This window comes from Nansenia antarctica, assembly GCF_963989245.1.
Source record: "Nansenia antarctica genome assembly, chromosome: 5".
NCBI lineage: Eukaryota > Metazoa > Chordata > Actinopteri > Argentiniformes > Microstomatidae > Nansenia > Nansenia antarctica.
The window spans coordinates 68086192-68104841 of record NC_137690.1 but is presented as its reverse complement, the minus strand read 5'-3'; the positions used below and the strand labels follow the sequence as shown (position 1 = coordinate 68104841).

General features: G+C 48.8%; 1 protein-coding gene across 1 annotated transcript; it reads left to right on the top strand.

Moving 5' to 3' along the window:
* Window positions 1-1511: 1511 nt before the first annotated feature.
* Window positions 1512-17282, top strand: glceb (glucuronic acid epimerase b; the record flags this gene model as incomplete). The annotated part of the gene is made up of 4 exons (XM_080532447.1): window positions 1512-2037; window positions 12194-12442; window positions 15079-15371; window positions 16551-17282. 4 exons carry the CDS (start codon window positions 1512-1514, stop codon window positions 17280-17282), a joined length of 1800 nt encoding a protein of 599 aa, XP_080388573.1.
* Window positions 17283-18650: the final 1368 nt, after the last annotated feature.

Below are 18650 nucleotides of genomic sequence, written 5' to 3'. Positions count from 1 at the left end.
TTCCCCCTCCTCGTACCGTGGGAGGCCAGTCTCCCTGTCTCCGTGGTCGCTCGCCTTATCTGAGGCAGCCAAAGCTGTAATTAGCAAAAGGAGGAGGAGGAGGCCCCTGTTTGCCTATTGATTTCTGCCAGGCTGATGGAAATGCCAGGGAAACGCAGACGATGATGTGGGCCGGGAGGCGCGCGGGTTGAGGTTGATTGGCCGCTGTTAGTCGGCCGAACGGATCGGCACCACCATCACAGGGGGCAGCGTGAGTGGGTCTAGGCCAGCGCCCGAGGCCGTCAGACTCGTGTACTCCGCTGTAGTGCTCTGAAGTTCTGAAACGTTCTTCGAGTGTGACCCGTGTTCTTGTTAACCGCCCCCGATAGATGAAACCGTGGAGATAATCCCATGACTTGTTAGGCCTGATGGGTCTTTTGTTGTTTTTTAATGATTCTACAACCAGTTCTTTGATCCCGTTCAACCACAGCCCGGTCTTAAGCCACAACCAACCGTTTGGTTGATACAGTACATACTATATGGGTCAAACCCCAAACTGCTTTCCAGTTCCACAGCCTCCATTCATTGCCTCATTTCACTGCCTCACACGACACACACACACACACTGCCTCACACGACTGTTGTTTTTATCTTCTAACCTGGCTGCCAATTAGGTACAACACTTGAGCTGTCTGTGCAAGACACTAGTAAGTGTGAGTGTGAAATTACTGTGTGCGTTTCATCTTATGGAGCATCAAGTAAAGGCGATACACATACACACACATACACACACACACACACACACACACACACACACACACACAACCCGTTAGGAACACTGCCCAACAACACGTTTAACCTTCCTTGGATTCCTCCAAGTGTGATTATTTGCGATGCGATTGATTATTTGCAATGCTCATCAACCTTGAGCTGGCGCTGTGTGTTTGTTGAGTGTGTGTTTGTTGAGTGTGTGTTTGTTGAGTGTGTGTTTGTTGAGTGTGTGTTTCTACCACCTCTTGTTGTTCTCTGGTATCAAGGGATCTCGTTCCTGACACGCTTGTGTTTGGATTTGGTTGCATCTTTGTGCGCGGCTGTGAGCTCCACTCCCTGCTGTCAATGTGGATGGCGCTGTAAACCTGAGCTTACTTTTGATGTCATGGCTCATTAATTGTAGTGCAATTGCAGTGTCAGCCGGTTGGGAAAAAAGAGTGTGTGTATATTTTAATCCCATTGATCAACGATTCCATGTTTTTTCAAGGGGCGCCATGACAATTTGGAGTGTATATGATTTAACCTGTTGTTGACAGTGTCTCTTCTGTATCAGGTGTATAGTATATGATTTAACCTGTTGTTGACTGTTTCTTCTGTATCAAGTGTATATGATTTAACCTGTTGTTGACTGTCTCTTCTGTATCAAGTGTATATGATTTAACCTGTTGTTGACTGTGTCTCTTCTGTATCAAGTGTATATGATTTAACCCGTTGTTGACCGTGTCTCTTCTCTCTTCCTCTGTCTCAGGTGCGTCTCCATCATGCGTTGCCTGGCGGCCCGGGTCAACTACAAGACCCTGATAGTCATCTGCGCCCTGTTCACCCTCATCACCGTCCTCCTGTGGAACCGATGCTCCAGCGACACCGCCCTCCGCTTCCTCCCTCGCGCCCCCCCGGCCCCCCCCAGCTCCAAGGGAGGCGATCAGGCCAGCATCAGTAGCCAACAACAACAACCCCCGCAACCCCCCGAGCCGCCGCCTGTCGTGGGGGGCGGCGGCGGGGGCGTCAAGTACGAGGAGGTGGACTGTCTCATCAACGACGACGTGACCATCAAAGGGCGGCGGGAGGGCGGGGACGTGTACCTGCCGTTCACCTGGCTGGAGAAGTACTTTGAGGTGTACGGGAAGGTGGTCCAGTACGACGGCTACGACCGCTTCGAGTTCCAGCACAGCTACTCCAAGGTGTACGCGCAGCGTGAGCCCTACCACCCCGAGGGCGTCTTCATGTCCTTCGAGGGCTACAACGTGGAGGTGCGCGACCGCGTCAAGTGCATCAGCGGAGTGGAGGGTAAGATCGGAATCCGTCTTTTGAGTTATTGTTCTTTCTTTCTTTTTTTTTTTTATGGATTTTAGCGTAACATGTTTTGTGTTTTTCCAGAGTTTTGAGAGGATTCAATAGATAGGTCAATTGATTATACAGTCTATCGCTAAGCCACGCCCCAAAATGTAAATTGTCCAATCATACCACAGCAAAAGTCACTACTACACTAACTCGGACAAACAACTCGCTAATATCTGATGGTGAAAAGCTTCTAGACTAAATATTCTTGTCATCTTTAAAAAACATGTCTATTACTTGCTGCGGTAAATCAGAAATCAGAAATTTGCCAACTCCCGCCATTGTAAGTCATTGAATGTCATTCAGTCACGGTCGGTCTGTCAGTCACTGTCAGTGAAGCGTTGTTTGTCTGTCCGAGTTTTCAAAGGGGGGCGTGGCTTAGCGATAGGTCCATATGGTTAATAGGGTTCATCTTGCCCTTTTGAGTGGCCTGGGTAGAGAAAGTGCCACATCCAATCTTTTCTGATGTGCTTTGTGAGTAACGGTCCAGAATGCAGCAGGCAGTCCGACGCTGTCCTCTGTCCTCACCTTCAGTGATGTCCCCAATAAAACAGGACCGGGTCCAGAGGCTCGGAGCCGGTGATCATCATCATCGTCTGTCCTTATGCACGTCACGTCAGGGTAGCACTTAGCCGTTGTGTGTGTGTGTGCGTGCGTCGGTGTGTTTGTGTGTTTTTGTGGGTGTCTGCGAGTCCGTGTCTGTGTCTGTGGAGTCTGAAGGACCTGTCTCATATACAAATAGACCCGGTGCCATCATCATCATAGTCATTAAGCTCCGCAAGATTTTTTTCCGAGCAGTAATCCACCTCTGGCCCCGGTGAATAAAGGCTCTGTCGATTGGCTTGCATTAAGCAAATGAAAATGGAATTGATTGGGCCACGTTACGAGACTTGATTGTGGTGACCTCCGAAGTTAATGGGACCACCGTTTTTGTGCCTATTGAGACCCACGGACGACGGGGCTTGAGTTTCACAAGGAGGAACGCGAGGTCGTCTGAGTGTGTGTGTGCTCTGGGTGTGTACGCATTCCTGTGGGTGTTAGAGGACGTAAGTGTGATATTATTTTGTTTGTCTAGTTGGCCTCGTGGTCGGCGTGTTTGTCTTGTTGGCCTCGTGGTCTGTGTGTGTGTGTGTGTGTGTGTGTGCGTGTGTCCCTACTCTTGTAGACTTTGCGACACACACACACACACACACACACAGACGTGTCAGACACAGCTACACACACACACACACACACACACACGGCCAGCCCCTGTCATTGTCCTTAGTGCGGTTGCTGGCTGAGCTGGTGTGTAACCAAGCGTCTCCCTCTACATTTGGGTCCCTGTCCTTCCCCTCCGCCCGTCTACCTCCATTTATCTTCCCTGTTTAAACAAGAGCTTCTCCCCCAGGAGGGCCTTGGGTTCCTGTTCTGCGGTGACTACAGTACAACGTAGCGAGCTGAGCTGAACAAGCTAGCAGGTCTTTTTTTTCTCCCCCCTCCTCCCTAATCTGTCAGCGCATGCCTCCTCTTTCTCCTCTCTCTCTCTCTCTCTCTCTCTCTCTTCTCTGTCTCTTGTTCTTCTCGCTCTCGTTCTCTTGTTCTCTTTCTCTCTCCCTCTCCTTTTACTGGAAGCCTCGGAGATGCTGCCAAGTGTGGGGGGGGAGAGTACATCTACACCCCCCTTCCCCCCTTCATCGCTTTCTCTCTGCTTGTTTAATCCTTATTATTTTCTCTGACTCTCACTCTCTTTCTCTCTCTCTCCTCGTTTCTCTTCCTCTGGTTAATTTGATCACATGCTCCTTCCAAAGCTTTGTCAGAGTCTGACCGTGTAAAGACGATGTTGAAATCCTGTTATGTCTGGAAACACATGAGGACTGTTGGGTGTTTGTGTAGGAATTACATGTTTTTATCTTATTATTATTATTATACCCAACTCTCTGTTGTTGTCATTATTACCCAACTCTCTCTATTTCCCTGGATATTAAACATTTTCACAGTATAAAAAAAATACCAGGGTGATTTTTTCCTGTTGAATTCTTTTTGCAGTGTGAATGTGGAAGAGTCAGCGGTGTCTCTTAATGCCCGTCCCCCCTCCCCTCCCCCCCGGTCCCATCTTTAACACAATCAAACCTGATCAATAAACTCTTTTTTTTTTTTTTTTTTATCAGGAGAAAACGATCACGCCTTAATTTGAAGAAAATCAAAATCGGCGATGGCACACGGGCGTAATGACAACCTTGACTTTGTTCTTCTGTCAGCGGCTGATGTGATTTAACGCCTGATCAACGCGACAGGATCTCATTTGCAGAGTATTGTTAGACGTGCATCATCTGACACTTCGGCCCCCCGAAACGCAATTACCGCACATTCTTTTTTTTATTTTTACACAAACACAATCATACGTGATTTGTTTGTACACGCATAAGAAAAGGGCCATTGAGACGTCGGCTCGCGAAGGCCAGCTGGTGCCAGGCGATGCTATTCACACAGGCTCTGGATAATGAGAGTCCTTCCTTAATAAAAGTCATTACTTATCGAGGGCTCCTGTTAAACATTATGTCCTCGGGAATCAATAGCCCATTTGAAAAGCTCTCTCCTCTCTTTCTCTCCCTCTCTCTCTCTCCCTCTCTCTCTTGAGAAGCCTAATAGATATTTATTATCATTCTACGTCCCCTTGTTGTTGACGTGGGGTTTTGCATCCCTCTGTGGAGTTAGTCAGTCAGTCAGTCAGTCAGTCAGGGCCAGTGGACATGAGGTAGTCAGTCAGGGCTAGTGAACATGAGGTAGTCAGTCAGTCAGAAGGCTAGTGAACATGAGGTAGTCAGTCAGTCAGAAGGCTAGTGAACATGAGGTAGTCAGTTAGTCAGAGGGCTAGTGGACATGAGGTAGCCAATCAGAGGGCTAGTGGACATGAGGTAGTCAGTCAGTCAGAGGGCTAGTGAACATGAGGTAGTCAGTCAGTCAGAGGGCTAGTGAACATGAGGTAGTCAGTCAGTCAGAGGGATAGTGAACATGAGGTAGTCAGTTAGTCAGAGGGCTAGTGAACATGAGGTCGTCAGTCAGTCAGAGGGCTAGTGAACATGAGGTAGTCAGTTAGTCAGAGGGCTAGTGAACATGAGGTAGTCAGTTAGTCAGAGGGGTAGGGGACATGAGGTAGTCAGTTAGTCAGAGGGGTAGTGAACATGAGGTAGTCAGTTAGTCAGAGGGGTAGGGGACATGAGGTAGTCAGTTAGTCAGAGGGGTAGTGAACATGAGGTAGTCAGTTAGTCAGAAGATAGATAGATAGACTTTATTTGTCATTGCTACAGTACAGGTACCAAACAACGAAATTTAGGAGGCTAGTGAACATGAGGTAGTCAGTCAGTCAGTCAGTCAGTCAGAGGGTTAGTGAACATGAGGTAGTCAGTTAGTCAGAGGGCTAGGGGACATGAGGTAGTCAGTTAGTCAGAGGGGTAGTGGACATGAGGTAGTCAGTCAGTCAGAGGGGTAGTGGACATGAGGTAGTCAGTCAGTCAGAGGGCTAGTGGACATGAGGTAGTTAGTCAGTCAGTCAGTCAGAGGGGTAGTGAACATGAGGTAGCCAATCAGAGGGCTAGGGGACATGAGGTAACCAATCAGAGGGCTAGGGGACATGAGGTAGTCAGACAGTCAGTCAGGGCTAGGGGACATGAGGTAGCCAATCAGAGGGCTAGTGGACATGAGGTAGTCAGTCAGTCAGAGGGCTAGTGGACATGAGGTAGTCAGTCAGTCAGAGGGCTAGTGGACATGAGGTAGCCAATCAGAGGGCTAGGGGACATGACTGAAGAACAGCTTCTACCACAGGGCCGTCCAGGCCCTGAACACAGCAAAGACCTAAGTTCTGGGCCCTGGACAGTCTGGACGGATTGTATGGCAGCTGCTGGACTGAAAAAATCAGGTGTAGTGCTGAGGCACAAACATGTACATTTCAAGCCTGCAAACTGTGACACTTTAAATAACGTGAAACAATACTACTGTGCAATATGATCAACCCTAGTCGTCTATCTGTACAGTATAGTACAGTGGATTGTGTACATAGCCTTTATTTATGTAAACCAGCTCCTTCCCTTCTTGTGATTTTTTTTTTTTAAAGTTTTTTTTTTTTCTCCCTTTCCTAACACCAGGGGAGCCACCCCTCCTAAATTTCGTTGTTTGGTACCTGTACTGTAGCAATGACAATAAAGTCCATTCATTCATTCATTCATGAGGTAGCCAATCAGAGGGCTAGGGGACATGAGGTAACCAATCAGAGGGCTAGGGGACATGAGGTAGCCAATCAGAGGGCTAGGGGACATGAGGTAGTCAGACAGTCAGAGGGCTAGTGAACATGAGGTAGTGTGGGGTAGTGGTGGTCTAGTGGATAGTGAGTTGGACTTGTGATCGGAAGGTTGTGATCGGAAGGTTGTGAGTTCAAATCCCACCTGAAGCCACACCACTACTAGTGTGCCCTTGAGTAAGGCACTTAGCCCTCAGTTACTCCAGGGGGAATGTCCCTGTAATTCGTAATTGTAAGTCGCTTTGGATTAAAAGCGTCTGCTAAATGGCAAAATTAAATTAAATTAAATGAAAGGTAGTCAGTCAGTCAGAGGGATAGTGGACGTGCATTAGAGACCGTTGCCCTATCATTGTTCCCTCCCTGGAATCCCTAAGCAGAATGAAAGGGGTAGATACTTGGCACGAAGGCCAGGTTGTAGAAGTTGGCTCTTTTTTGATGCCGTATAAACGGTGATGAACTCACAGAATGGAGAGGCGGATCGATACATTTACTGTACTGCTTGTGCAGCATTACACGACTGATGGTTATCGACGGTAGCGATTTTTTTCTTCGTCATAGAGTTGTCGGCTGGCAAGTTTTTGATCTGTTCACTCGAGACGGAGAGTTTTGGAGTTTTCCAAATGGACACATTAGGGCTCCTTCACACACCATTCACCCAGATGGCTTGTCCTAAAGTGCTTCTTTAAAGTGCTTCAAAAAGTGTGTACGACTACGAATCATCCCCACCCCCCCTCCCCCCCCTCCTTCTTAGAAGCTTCCCATCTTACAGAAACCTAATACTAAAACGTGAAGCTAAGTTATTTTTTCCGAGGGAGAATCAATTATCCGAGAGAGGGAGACTTGTTGGCGTAATAAGGAAGAAGGAAGAAGAAAGAAAAAAAAGTTAATATAAGTCGCCTCCTCAACAGATTGTTCTCACTTCTTGTTCTCTGTTCTCATATCTGCGTGTCTCCTGATTTATGGCCTGGTCCGAACTGCCCTTTTCCTTTATCAGAGCCTGCTGGGTGGGGAGGTGTTTCTACTTTTATCCACAAGTTGTCCTGCACCACAGGGAGAGACTGTGACAGATCTCGGGGTGGGAGGGAGGCCGGCCAGGAGAAGTGGGCTGAATCCATTTGTACCTCCTCCGTTTGGAGCTGAGGGGGGAGGGGGGGGGAGCCTAGTCACTTTCACACTCTCCCATTTTCCTTACAGACTTGTCCGTCACACACGGTCATAAGCACATAAAACCATGCGCGCACAGTCGCACACACACATGCACACACACACCACACACACACACACACACACCACACACACACGTACACACACACACACACACACACACACACACACACACACACACACACACACACACACACACACACACTCTAGTAGTCCATTAATCAAGCCCAGGACCCCAGCTTTTTAGCATCTCACACCACACACACACACACACACACACACACACACACACACACACACACCACTAGTCCATTAATTAAGCCCAGGGCCCCAGCTTTTTAGCATCCCACACCACACACACACACACACACACACACACGCACAGACACACACACACCTCTCGTGGCAAGGTTCTTGCATCTTCTTAGGTGAAACGAGCTCTTCATTAATTAGACAGTCACAGCTAGAGCGAGACCGAGGGTTTCACACGTTGAATTGGCTTGGGAACGTTTCTTTCCGATGTGCCCTGGTATCCATGGAAAAGTTATTTAGCAGAGGCCCCTCAGAGCATATGCATTAACCATGGAGCAGGCTTTCATCTGGGTGCCTCTGCTGCAGTCCTTCCTCAACACGCACACTCACACGCACACACACACACCCACGCACACACACACACACACGCACACACACACACACACACACACACACACACACGTATTGCTTTCGCATCCACAGAGGGAATCGGGCACGAGGGACGGGGTCAGAGTTTGAGGCGTCAAGTGGCATTCATTCATTTCTAAAAGTTTCCGATTCAAAAGAGTCCAAGAGGCCCTCAGATCACAGAAAAGAATTGTATGGAGCGCGAATAATATAATACTACTTTGAAAGTCGTGTTGTGCAAGTTTCTATAGCTCTCCTCCTAGCTTCTAGCCTAGGCAATTATCGGAAGGGAGGAAAGCAGAAAAGACGTTTTCATTTTTAGACTTTCATCCGGGAGCGGGTATCAGGCTAAGACGTGCTAACTTGGATATAATGAACCATCAGATGGAGTTATAGCAGGAGCCCCTCATTAGTTGAGGGAACTAATCTGCTCGGCATAACACCCCCTCAAGTTAACATCTCTCTCTCTCTTTCTGCCTAACTCCCTACTGACTGTCTCTGATCTCTACTACACACACACACACACACACACACACACACACACACAGTCTTTCTCGCTTAGATACACACATACACGCATACAGTCTTTCTCGCTTATACATATTTTCAAACACACACAAGCACGCACACACACACACACACACACACACACACAGTCTTTCTCGCTTACACACACACACACACACACACACACACACACACTTCCTGCATGATGGATAAGGCTATTCATCCTTTTTAGGATGAAGAGTCTTATCCATCATGGCGGGTGTGTGTGTATGTGTGTGTGTGTGTGTGTGTGTGTGTGTGTGTGTGTGTGTGTGTGTGTGTGCTGGGGGGAACTGTGAATAGAATCTAGGCCAGGCGCTGTCGTGCCAAAGCCTTCATTTAACTGGTGGAGTGGGTCGAGGGTAGCTATCCCCCCACCACAGTGCTTAGCACTGCACTAGTGGTGCGACGCGTTCTCTAGAGTAAAATGTAGTACCTTCTTATTACATCCCAGCCTGGGCTCTCTTCATCCATGGCCTAGTGTAAGTGGGCCCACTGGTGTACTAAACAAGGCCAGAGAGAGAGAGAGAGAGAGAGAGAGAGAGAGAACTTGTGGTTCTGGAGTGCGGGGCTCGACTCAGGGCCAAGACACACTTCCGTAGGCAGAGTGAGGACCCACTTCAACAGGATTAAGACCCAGTTGTAGAAGGTTGAAGACTCAAGTTTTGTAGACTTGGCCGACTTTGGTGTGCCCGCCAGGTGTTTGTGCAGAATTTAGACAAAGCAAAAAAGGACACCAGGAGAGAGAGAGACTTTAGACTGCTGTGGCCACTGAGTCTTAACACAGGCTAAACCCTTATAGGCTAGCTCTAGCCGCTCTTAGCCGCTAGCTAGGCGCTAATATGCTTTTCATATCTGGTTTGGGGGTAGTGCTGCCGTCGCTGTCTCCAGCTCTTTAGATGGACTCTCTTTACCGTGGACTCCTCAGGACGAGGCCCGGCCTGAGCTATTTCTGGGTAGGAGAGAGAGGAGCCTAGCCTCCGGAGCCGTTGGAAATAGATTAGCTAGAATTTCACCACTGCACCACTGTCTCCTCACTTACTTACTTGGTGACTTGTGATTGCCGAAGGCTTTCTGGGGGGGGATGGGGGGATGGGGGGGGCTGTGTGCTTCTGTCTTTGTTTCTAAAATAGTCTGCCTCTCGCTCTTACTTTGTCTTCCTCACTTTGTCTCTTGCTCTTTCATTCTCTCTCTGTCATCATCATCATCATCATCATCACCACCATCATCATCATCGTCGTCATTATCTCTCTCTCTCTCTCCCTCTCTCTCTCTCTCTCTCTCTCTCTCTCCCCCTCTCTGTCTACAGAGAGATATTTCCACTCTTCTTTCTGCCCTACTTATATCTCTCTCTCCCTGTTTCTATCTATATCCTCCAGGCCATCACACTCTGTCTCCATTTTATCTCTGTCTCAATCTCTCACACTCTCTCCCTCTCCCTGCCCTGTCCTCTCCTTGCCCAGCTGTCTCTGGTTCCGTATGTAAACAGTCTTTATTGGCGCGGCAGTAGTAAGTCACACAGTCGTCAACATGATATACAGTGCTTACATGTTGAATGCAAACATCAATACATTGTTAATGCAAACAAATGACGAACTGACAAATGATAATTCAACAAGAACAGACATTAGAAGATCTGTTGTTGTTGTTGTTATTATTATTAACAACAACTGTCAACCCGGAAGATGGTTTAGAATGTAATCTTAGTAATGAAAGACATTAACGGTATTGGATTAACTGTAAATAATTATAACCTGAGTTCGTATGCTGATGACATTGTTGTGTTATGCTATTGACCAGGTTCTGCCTGAGCTACGGTACAGGCTAGGGTTGTTGTTCCTTTTATTCCTGGGTTTATTACTCTATTTTACTATGTCTATCTTTTTATCTCCTACCTCTCGTTTTATTGCGCTGCGGTTTATTTACTATTGTTTATCTCAGCGCTTGGAGTTGCATTCAATGCATGACTTGTGCTGTATAAATAACGTTTGATTGATTGATTGATATTGAAAGTACAATAAAACAAGTTTATAAAATGAAGACATAGAGATAATTGTACTCACCCTGTATTGTTGGCATCCACATTCCACAGCATTTACAGGCATTAATCAAATGATTGGGTCATGATGAACTCTCATATTATCAACAGGTACACTTTCAATGTCAAATCAAGTATGACCACTGAATGATGCCATTACAACTACCCACACTTCAATGCATTTGGAAAACATATTAATATAATTTCATTCAAATGCATGATGTTTTTTGTTTTTTTTTATGAATCTTTTAGACGATTAATCGATAAAAATAGTCTACAGATGAATCAATAACAAAATGATTGATAGTTGCTGCCCTAGTACAGTTTGCATTTACTGTCTCACAGAAAGTATTTTTTGGGTTGAAATTGGTACTTAACCCAAAGTATAAAACCAAGTTATATGTTATTTTCCAAATCACAGAAAACTGTAGGCCTATCAGATTTCTGCACATGTACTTTGGGCGGTGCCCCTATCGTGCCTGTCCCTGCTTCTAAATAACTGGGCGTTGGGCTAGACAAAGACTTTAGAGAAACATAAATGGAGGAGCTCATTAAAAAGCGAAGATTTAAGGTGGGCTTCTTTTTATAGGATTAGATCTTGCCAGAAAGCTGATGTGCAATCAACCTTCATGCCAGTGCGTGATTATGGTGATGTCATCTATCAAACGCAGCAGCCTACTCTTAAACCTTTGGATGCCATCCACCATAGCGCGCTTCACTTTAAACAGGTGATAATTAAAATGATCATTGTTGCATACTTTATCAAAATGTTGGCTGGACTTCGTTATCTCTTAATTACTCTCTTTTTTGTGTGTGTAAAGCTCAGTCTACTGCATCAACTCCCAGCTTAACTACGGTAACCTCATTACTGGAATTCAAGAACATCAGTTACCTAACTCGTTTCTCAGAGTCGGTTTTACTCTTGTGGTTCCTCGGGTCTCCGACGAATTAGGTAAAAACCCGCTTTTAGTTCTGGTGCACCTCACCGCTGGAACAATCTGTTCCAAGATCATTACAGTTGGTTGTTTTAGCGCCGCTCAGGCAATTTAGGGTGTTGATTGTTTCTCTCGATTATAGTATCGTGGTTTTATATGAGCTATCGATGTCTGTATTTAACTGCGTTGTCTTTTTTTTATGTCTTGTTTTGTCATTTCATAGAGGCTGTGAGTGAACAGGGTGCACCCGTGTGTAAATCACTGTGTCTCATGTTTACGAAATTGCGCGTTGCTAAAAAAGAATTCTACAAGCAATAGAGCCGTAATTGGAATTCCAAAAGGTTACGACCTCTCCCTATCTCCATCTCCCTTCCTTATTACTTCTGTTAATGAGGTTACTAATGTGTGGCTGCGACGCCAGTCAGAGACGAGAGATAATTAGACGCAACAAATGACTAATTATAATAACCCTCCTTCCTCCCCCAGGTGTCCCTCTGTCTACCCAGTGGGGTCCTCAGGGCTACTTCTACGCCATCCAGATCGCCCAGTTCGGCCTGAGCCACTACAGCAAGAACCTGACGGAGCGGCCGCCCCACGTGGAGGTGTACGACACGGCCGAGGAGAGGGACAGCCGTGGACCGTCCAGCGGACCGTGGACCGTCCCCAAGGGCTGCAGCCTCACCCGGGTCCACGACAAGGCCCGCGCCACCTCCGTACGCCAGTTCAGCGCCCCAGGTAATGAGACGAGATGCATTTATGCTGAAAACGTGGGTGGGTGGGTGTGGGGGTGTGTGTGGGTGTGTGTGTGTGTGTGTGTGGGTGTGTGGGTGTGGGTGTGGGTGTGTGAGTGTGGGTGTGAGTGTGAGTGTGTGAGTGCGCGTGTGTGTGTGTGTGAGATGTGTGGAGAGCACGTGAAGGTGATAAAGGTCTATTGTATTCCTCTTCTCCACCTCCGTTCAGCTTTCTCTCTGAGGTTTTATGTGCAGTGTTTTCTTTCTTTTCCTCCATTTTCTTCATTCACTCTCTCTCTCTCTCTCTCTCTCTCTCTCGCTGACCCCTTTCTTCTCCTTTCATCCTTCTCATCCCTCTAATCTCCTCTATTCACTCTCTCTCTCTTTTCCCTCACGTGTGTTTGACACCATTTCTCATTCCCATGTCACGCATTTACAATGAGCCTGTCCGATGTCTACCTCCCCCAGCCTCCCCCTCCAGCCTCCCCCTGGCCTCTGTGTCTCTGTCCTCCTTCTCTGGGTCCAGACAGCAGGTCTCCATGCCCCCCCCCCCCGTCCTCTGGCTCCAGCATCAATGTCTCCTCCTCAATGTAAAACCCTCCATGTCCCCACAGACACAAATTCCCTCCCCACTCTCCCATATAGATCCATAGATGGATGGATGCAACTAGATGCAAAATACAAAAAAAAGCATCATTTTCTTTTAAAAAATGCAGTCACTACCACCATCTCCACTACCCGTATGTCTCTCCATTTTCAATCACCATGCGGGCGCCATGTTTCTGGGCGCCGATACCCATAATAATGTAGTAATGCAGTTTCTCTCTCTGCCACATCGATCCCTATTAGATCTACTGTAGCAGCCCAGCTCTGTAGGGAAACCATGCAGTAATTGCTGTCACCAGCTTAGCGCTGTGGGGCTGTGTGTGTGTGTGTGTGTGTGTGTGTGTGTGTGTGTGTGCGTGCACACGTCAGTCTTGTCGAGCATCATCTCTTGTCTCGGCCCGAGTGATAAGCAGAGGAGGGGAGAAGGGAGGAGAGGGGAGGGGAGGGGAGGAGAGGAGAGGAGAGGAGAGGAGGAGAGCAGAGGAGAGGAGAGGAGAGGAGGAGAGCAGAGGAGAGGAGAGGAGAGGAGCGGAGGAGAGGAGAGGAGAGTGTTGGAGAGGAGAGCAGAGGAGAGGAGGAGAGGAGAGGAGAGGAGAGGAGAGTGTTGGAGAGCAGAGGAGGGGAGAGGAGAGGGGAGGAGAGGGGAGGGGAGGAGAGGAGAGGGGAAAGGAGAGAAGAGGAGCGGTGGAGAGGAGAGAAGAGGAGCGGAGGAGAGGAGAGGAGAGGAGAGTGTTGGAGAGCAAAGGAGGGGAGAGGAGAGGAGAGGGGAGGGGAGGAGAGGAAAGAAGAGGGGAGGGGAGGAGAGGAGAGCAGAGGAGAGCGGAGGAGAGGGGAGAAGAGGAGAGGAGAAGAGAGAGAGGAGGGGAGGAGGAGATGGGATCTGGTCTGTATTCCCTGCCCATCCTTTATTGATGGCAGAGTAATCACAGGGCCACAGTACAAATCCACTTACGCTCAGGATTGCCTTAAGTAATGGATTTATGAGTGCATTAAAGAGCCGTAGCAACCAAGGCCCTGGCAGACTGACTGTCTCTCTCTCTCTCTGTCTCTCTCCTCCCCTCCCTCTCTCTCTGTCTCTCTCCTCCCCTCCCTCTCTCTCTCTCCTCTCCTCCCCTCCCTCTCTCTCTCTGTCTCTCTCCTCCCCTCCCTCTCTCTCTGTCTCTCTCCTCCCCTCCCTCTCTCTCTCTCCTCTCCTCCCCTCCCTCTCTCTCTCTTTCTCTCTCCTCCCCTCCCTCTCTCTCTCTACTGGCTCACTTTCACTTTTCCACTGCTCTTTCAGGAACTGACTAAGAGGACATTCAGAAAGCTGTCCTTCCATCACGTCTCTCTCTCTCTCTCTCTCTCTCTCTCTCTCTCTCTCTCTCTCTCTCTCTCTCTCTCTCTCTCTCTCTCTCTCTCTCTTCCCCTCTCTCTCTCTCCCCCTCTCCCACCCAGCTCTCCTTTTGACCGCTAAAGGATGGACTTGAGTGTGTTTTGGTAATGCAGTGTGGACTGAGTCTTGGAGGAGGGACGGAGGGGGTGGGGGGGGTTTAAGAAGCTGACAAGCCCCAACAGTTGGGGATGAGTTGAGACTCCGCAGCACTCTATTTCACAAGAGGCTCTGAATGGGGTTTATGTTAGAGTGATGAAAGCCAGGGATTTAAGACTTCCCAGTTGTTGTCAAACTGTCTATTCTAGGAGGGCCACTTGTAGTGGGGCTGTGGCAGATATCAGACCGCAGCTCTCCGGAGGGTAGATAAAGGGTGTGTGTGTGTGTGTGTGTGTCCTTCGGATTTTTTTGCCAAGCAGTGCCTCCTTTTCTCTTCTCCTCTCCCTCCTCTCCTCTCTCTTTCGTCTCCCCCTCCCCCTCCTCCCCTCCCCTCCCCTTCTCCTACTCCATGTCCATATTCTTTCCTTTCTCCTCTCTCTCTCTCTCCTCTCCTCCCCTCCCTTTTCCTCTCGTCACCCGGGCGAGAGGCACGGCCCGGTCTTTGAGTGACTCGTTCTATAACCTCTGTGTGTCTCATTGTCTTTGTCCCCCCCCCGTCCCCCCAGAGAGCTCAGACGGCGTGTCCCTCCCCCTGGGCAACGCCAAGGACTTCATCATCTCCTTCGACCTCCGCTTCACCTCCAACGGCAGCGTGTCCGTCGTCCTGGAGACCACGGAGAAGGGCGCGCCCTTCGTCATCCACTACGTGACCACCAGCCAGCTCATCGCCTTCAAGGACCGCGACATCACGTACGGGATCGGGCCGCGCGGAGCCTGGACCACGGTCACCAGGGACCTGCTGACGGACCTGAGGAAGGGCGTGGGCCTGTCCAACACCAAGGCAGTCAAGGCCACCAAGGTGGCGCCGCAGTCTGCCTCGCGCTTTGTGCTGTTTGTGCTGTTTGTGTGTGTGTGTGTGTGTGTGTGTGTGTGTGTGTGTGTGAGGGTGGGTGGGTGGGTGGGTGTGTGTGTGTGTGGGTGTGTGAGTGTGTGAGTGTGTGAGTGTGTGAGTGTGTGAGTGTGTGAGTGTGTGAGTGTGTGCGTGTGTGCGTGTGTGCGTGTGTGTGTGTGTGTGATGTAGACGTCTCTACATTCCTAACCCATTGTACTGTCAGCTAGTGTTTACTATGCCCGAGGCTTACATATAAGTGTGCAAACAGGGCTTACTAATACATTATTATTGACACAATGGAATGATTCACAACCACGGTGCTGGAGAGAATATGAGCAGCACGGCGTCGAGTACGGTCGATTAAAAGATCTGAGGTCCTAGACGTTGTTGAGAATATCGAGTATAGAGCTTGTGTCCATTTAGACGTCTCTACGTTCGGGATAATAACGCTACTATAATGGAGTCCATCCTGCCTTTCCTTCCTGTGGACTGTGACAATAACTTGCAATACAATAACAATTGTTGCACAATAAGTTGCGCAATCGTTTGTGCCGCAGATGTGTATGATTAGTGAGAGTAGTGACCTCATAAGGGAGGCAACCTATAATGTGTGTCCCTCCTCACAGGGGGGGGGCTTTTTGACTCTCCTGTTTTCTCTCTGAGCTCCTGTAACCTTATTAATAAAGATAATTTATTTAATTTAAGCACTTTTATAATTAATCTGCTAAGAATCTGTTGTGGATTTAATTGATTCTTAGTAGATTGATTGAGCAGAACTTATAAAGCACAAAGAGCTTAAGTAAATTGTCTCCAAAGAGGCGTTTTATTAAGCAAAGTCACATGAGCGCAGAGAGAGAATAGCAGACAAAAAGCCACTTCCTGTCAGAGGGGCAATCATTATATCGCAGTTTCCTGCCTGATGAAGTCACTATTCTTGCTTGACCAATCATAACCTTCTGCGCCACAGTTCTTGGCCCATCTCTGACAGGAAGGGAAGGCCTTCCTCCAGAGCCAGATTCCCCAGCATGCAGAAAGACCTCAATTCTCAGTATTAACCGATATAAAAACTACAACAAATCAATTAAATCCACAACAAATGTCTGTAGTTTTATCGCTCATCTCAGTTCCCTCCTTCCTGTGTTCCAGATCATGCCGAGGCGGGTGGTCAAGCTGACCCTCCGCGGCCGCGGCTCCATCGACAACGTCACCATCTCCACCACGGCCCACACCGCCGCCTTCTTCGCGGCCAGCGACTGGCTGCTGCGCAACCAGGACGAGCGGGGCGGCTGGCCCATCATGGTCATCCGCAAGCTGGGCGAGGGCTTCCGCCCGCTGGAGCCCGGCTGGTACTCGGCCATGGCCCAGGGCCAGGCCATGTCCACGCTGGTCCGGGCCTACCTCCTCACCAAGGACCAGGCCTACCTGGGCGCCGCGCTGCGCGCCACCGGCCCCTACAGGCTGCCGTCGGAACAGCACGGCGTCAAGGCCGTGTTCATGAACAAGTACGACTGGTACGAGGAGTACCCCACCACGCCGAGCTCCTTCGTGCTCAATGGCTTCATCTACTCCCTGATCGGCCTGTACGACCTGGCGGAGACGGCGGGCGAGAAGCTGGGCCGGGACGCGGGGCAGCTGTTCAGCCGGGGGATGGAGTCCCTGAAGGCCATGCTGCCCCTGTACGACACAGGCTCGGGGAGCATCTACGACCTGCGCCACTACATGCTGGGCACGGCGCCCAACCTGGCGCGCTGGGACTACCACACCACCCACATCAACCAGCTGCAGCTGCTGGGGTCCATAGACAACGCGCCCATCTTCAGGGACGTGGTGAAGAGGTGGAAGAGCTACTTGAAGGGGGGCCGCGCCAAGCACAACTAAAGGGGGGGGGGGGGGGGGGGGCATTCGAAACGACGATAAACGAAACACTTGTGTGTGTGTGTCGTCTGGACGAAGGTGGGGGAAGGAAGGGAGCACAAGTAGGAACGGGAGGGAACGGTCCAGAGATGAGAAGACTGGAGATGGGGGTTGGGTTAGACTGGGTTGGATTAGACTGGGTTGGATTAGACTTGGTTGGATTAGACTGAGTTGGGTTAGACTGGGTTGTGTTGTGGTGGGGGTCCTTTTGGATGGTGCGTGTGTGTGTCTGTGTGCGGTTGTGCATAGAGGGGTTTAGGGTGCTTTCAGTGAATTGCAGTTTTCAAGCGTTCAGACCGGAGAGTGTCTCAGTGTACGCTGAGCTCTGCAGTCTTGGGTAAGGTTTTATTTTTACAACAGTAATTGTAGCTCTGGTCTTTCCAGAGCAAACGGTTGTAATTAAGTAGAAACGTAGCTTCAGGGAGTATGTTTGTGTAGGAGAGGAAGACAAATATGTGGCTCTTAACAATTCAACGATTCAGGATTGCTAAGGAGCAATCCTCTTGAGTGAAAAATCTTGAGTGGGTTTATTGAATAGCCTTGTTTCATCATCCACACTGTAAGTCTCTCTTCTAAAAGTATTTTTTTACTTCTTTACTCCAGTGTTTTGAATAGCATACAGAACCCATGCTGTAAATAATAGATAGAAATGATATAAATTATTTGGAGGAGAGACTTAAAAAAATAAAAAAATAAAAAAAAGATTCATCAAATGTTTATAAACATTTCTAAGTTATGTATTTCGAATCAGGTTTCCCCCCTGAACCAGTTTTCGCTCTAAAAACTCCCTAATTTGCGTCGCTCTCGATAAAGAGTTGTTTCGAACTTACCAAATGTTAGGTCCACTTGTTGCTCTATGAAAGTAGATCCGGTAGTCCCTGACAACCCAGACAAGGAGCCTCCATCCCTGACTACCGATGGCTGCCCAGCGTCAGCTATCACCCTGTCCTGAGGTAGAAGACATCCTCGTAGCACAGATCTAGAATCACCTTGTCACACCCGAATCCTAAAAAACATTAAACCACGTCATCACGATTCATGCAAAATGTATATCTTCTCATTCCTGGACCCAACCCACCGCCCCACCGCCCCTCCCCCCTTCCCTCCAGAGAGCTTCCCCATCAGTCTCATAAAGCACACCGCCTCCGCATCCTCCCTCAGCCTGGAGATGAACCAACACACGGCACCTCTGTTCAGGGGCAGCAGAGCGCTGTGGAACCGCGGTTGGAGCCTGTTACAGCTGAACGACGGAGGTAGCATCCTCCTGAACTCAAAAGAGTCCTCTGCTTACCCCCTCGTGTTTTACTGCAGAGATGGTTTACCTAGCCTTTA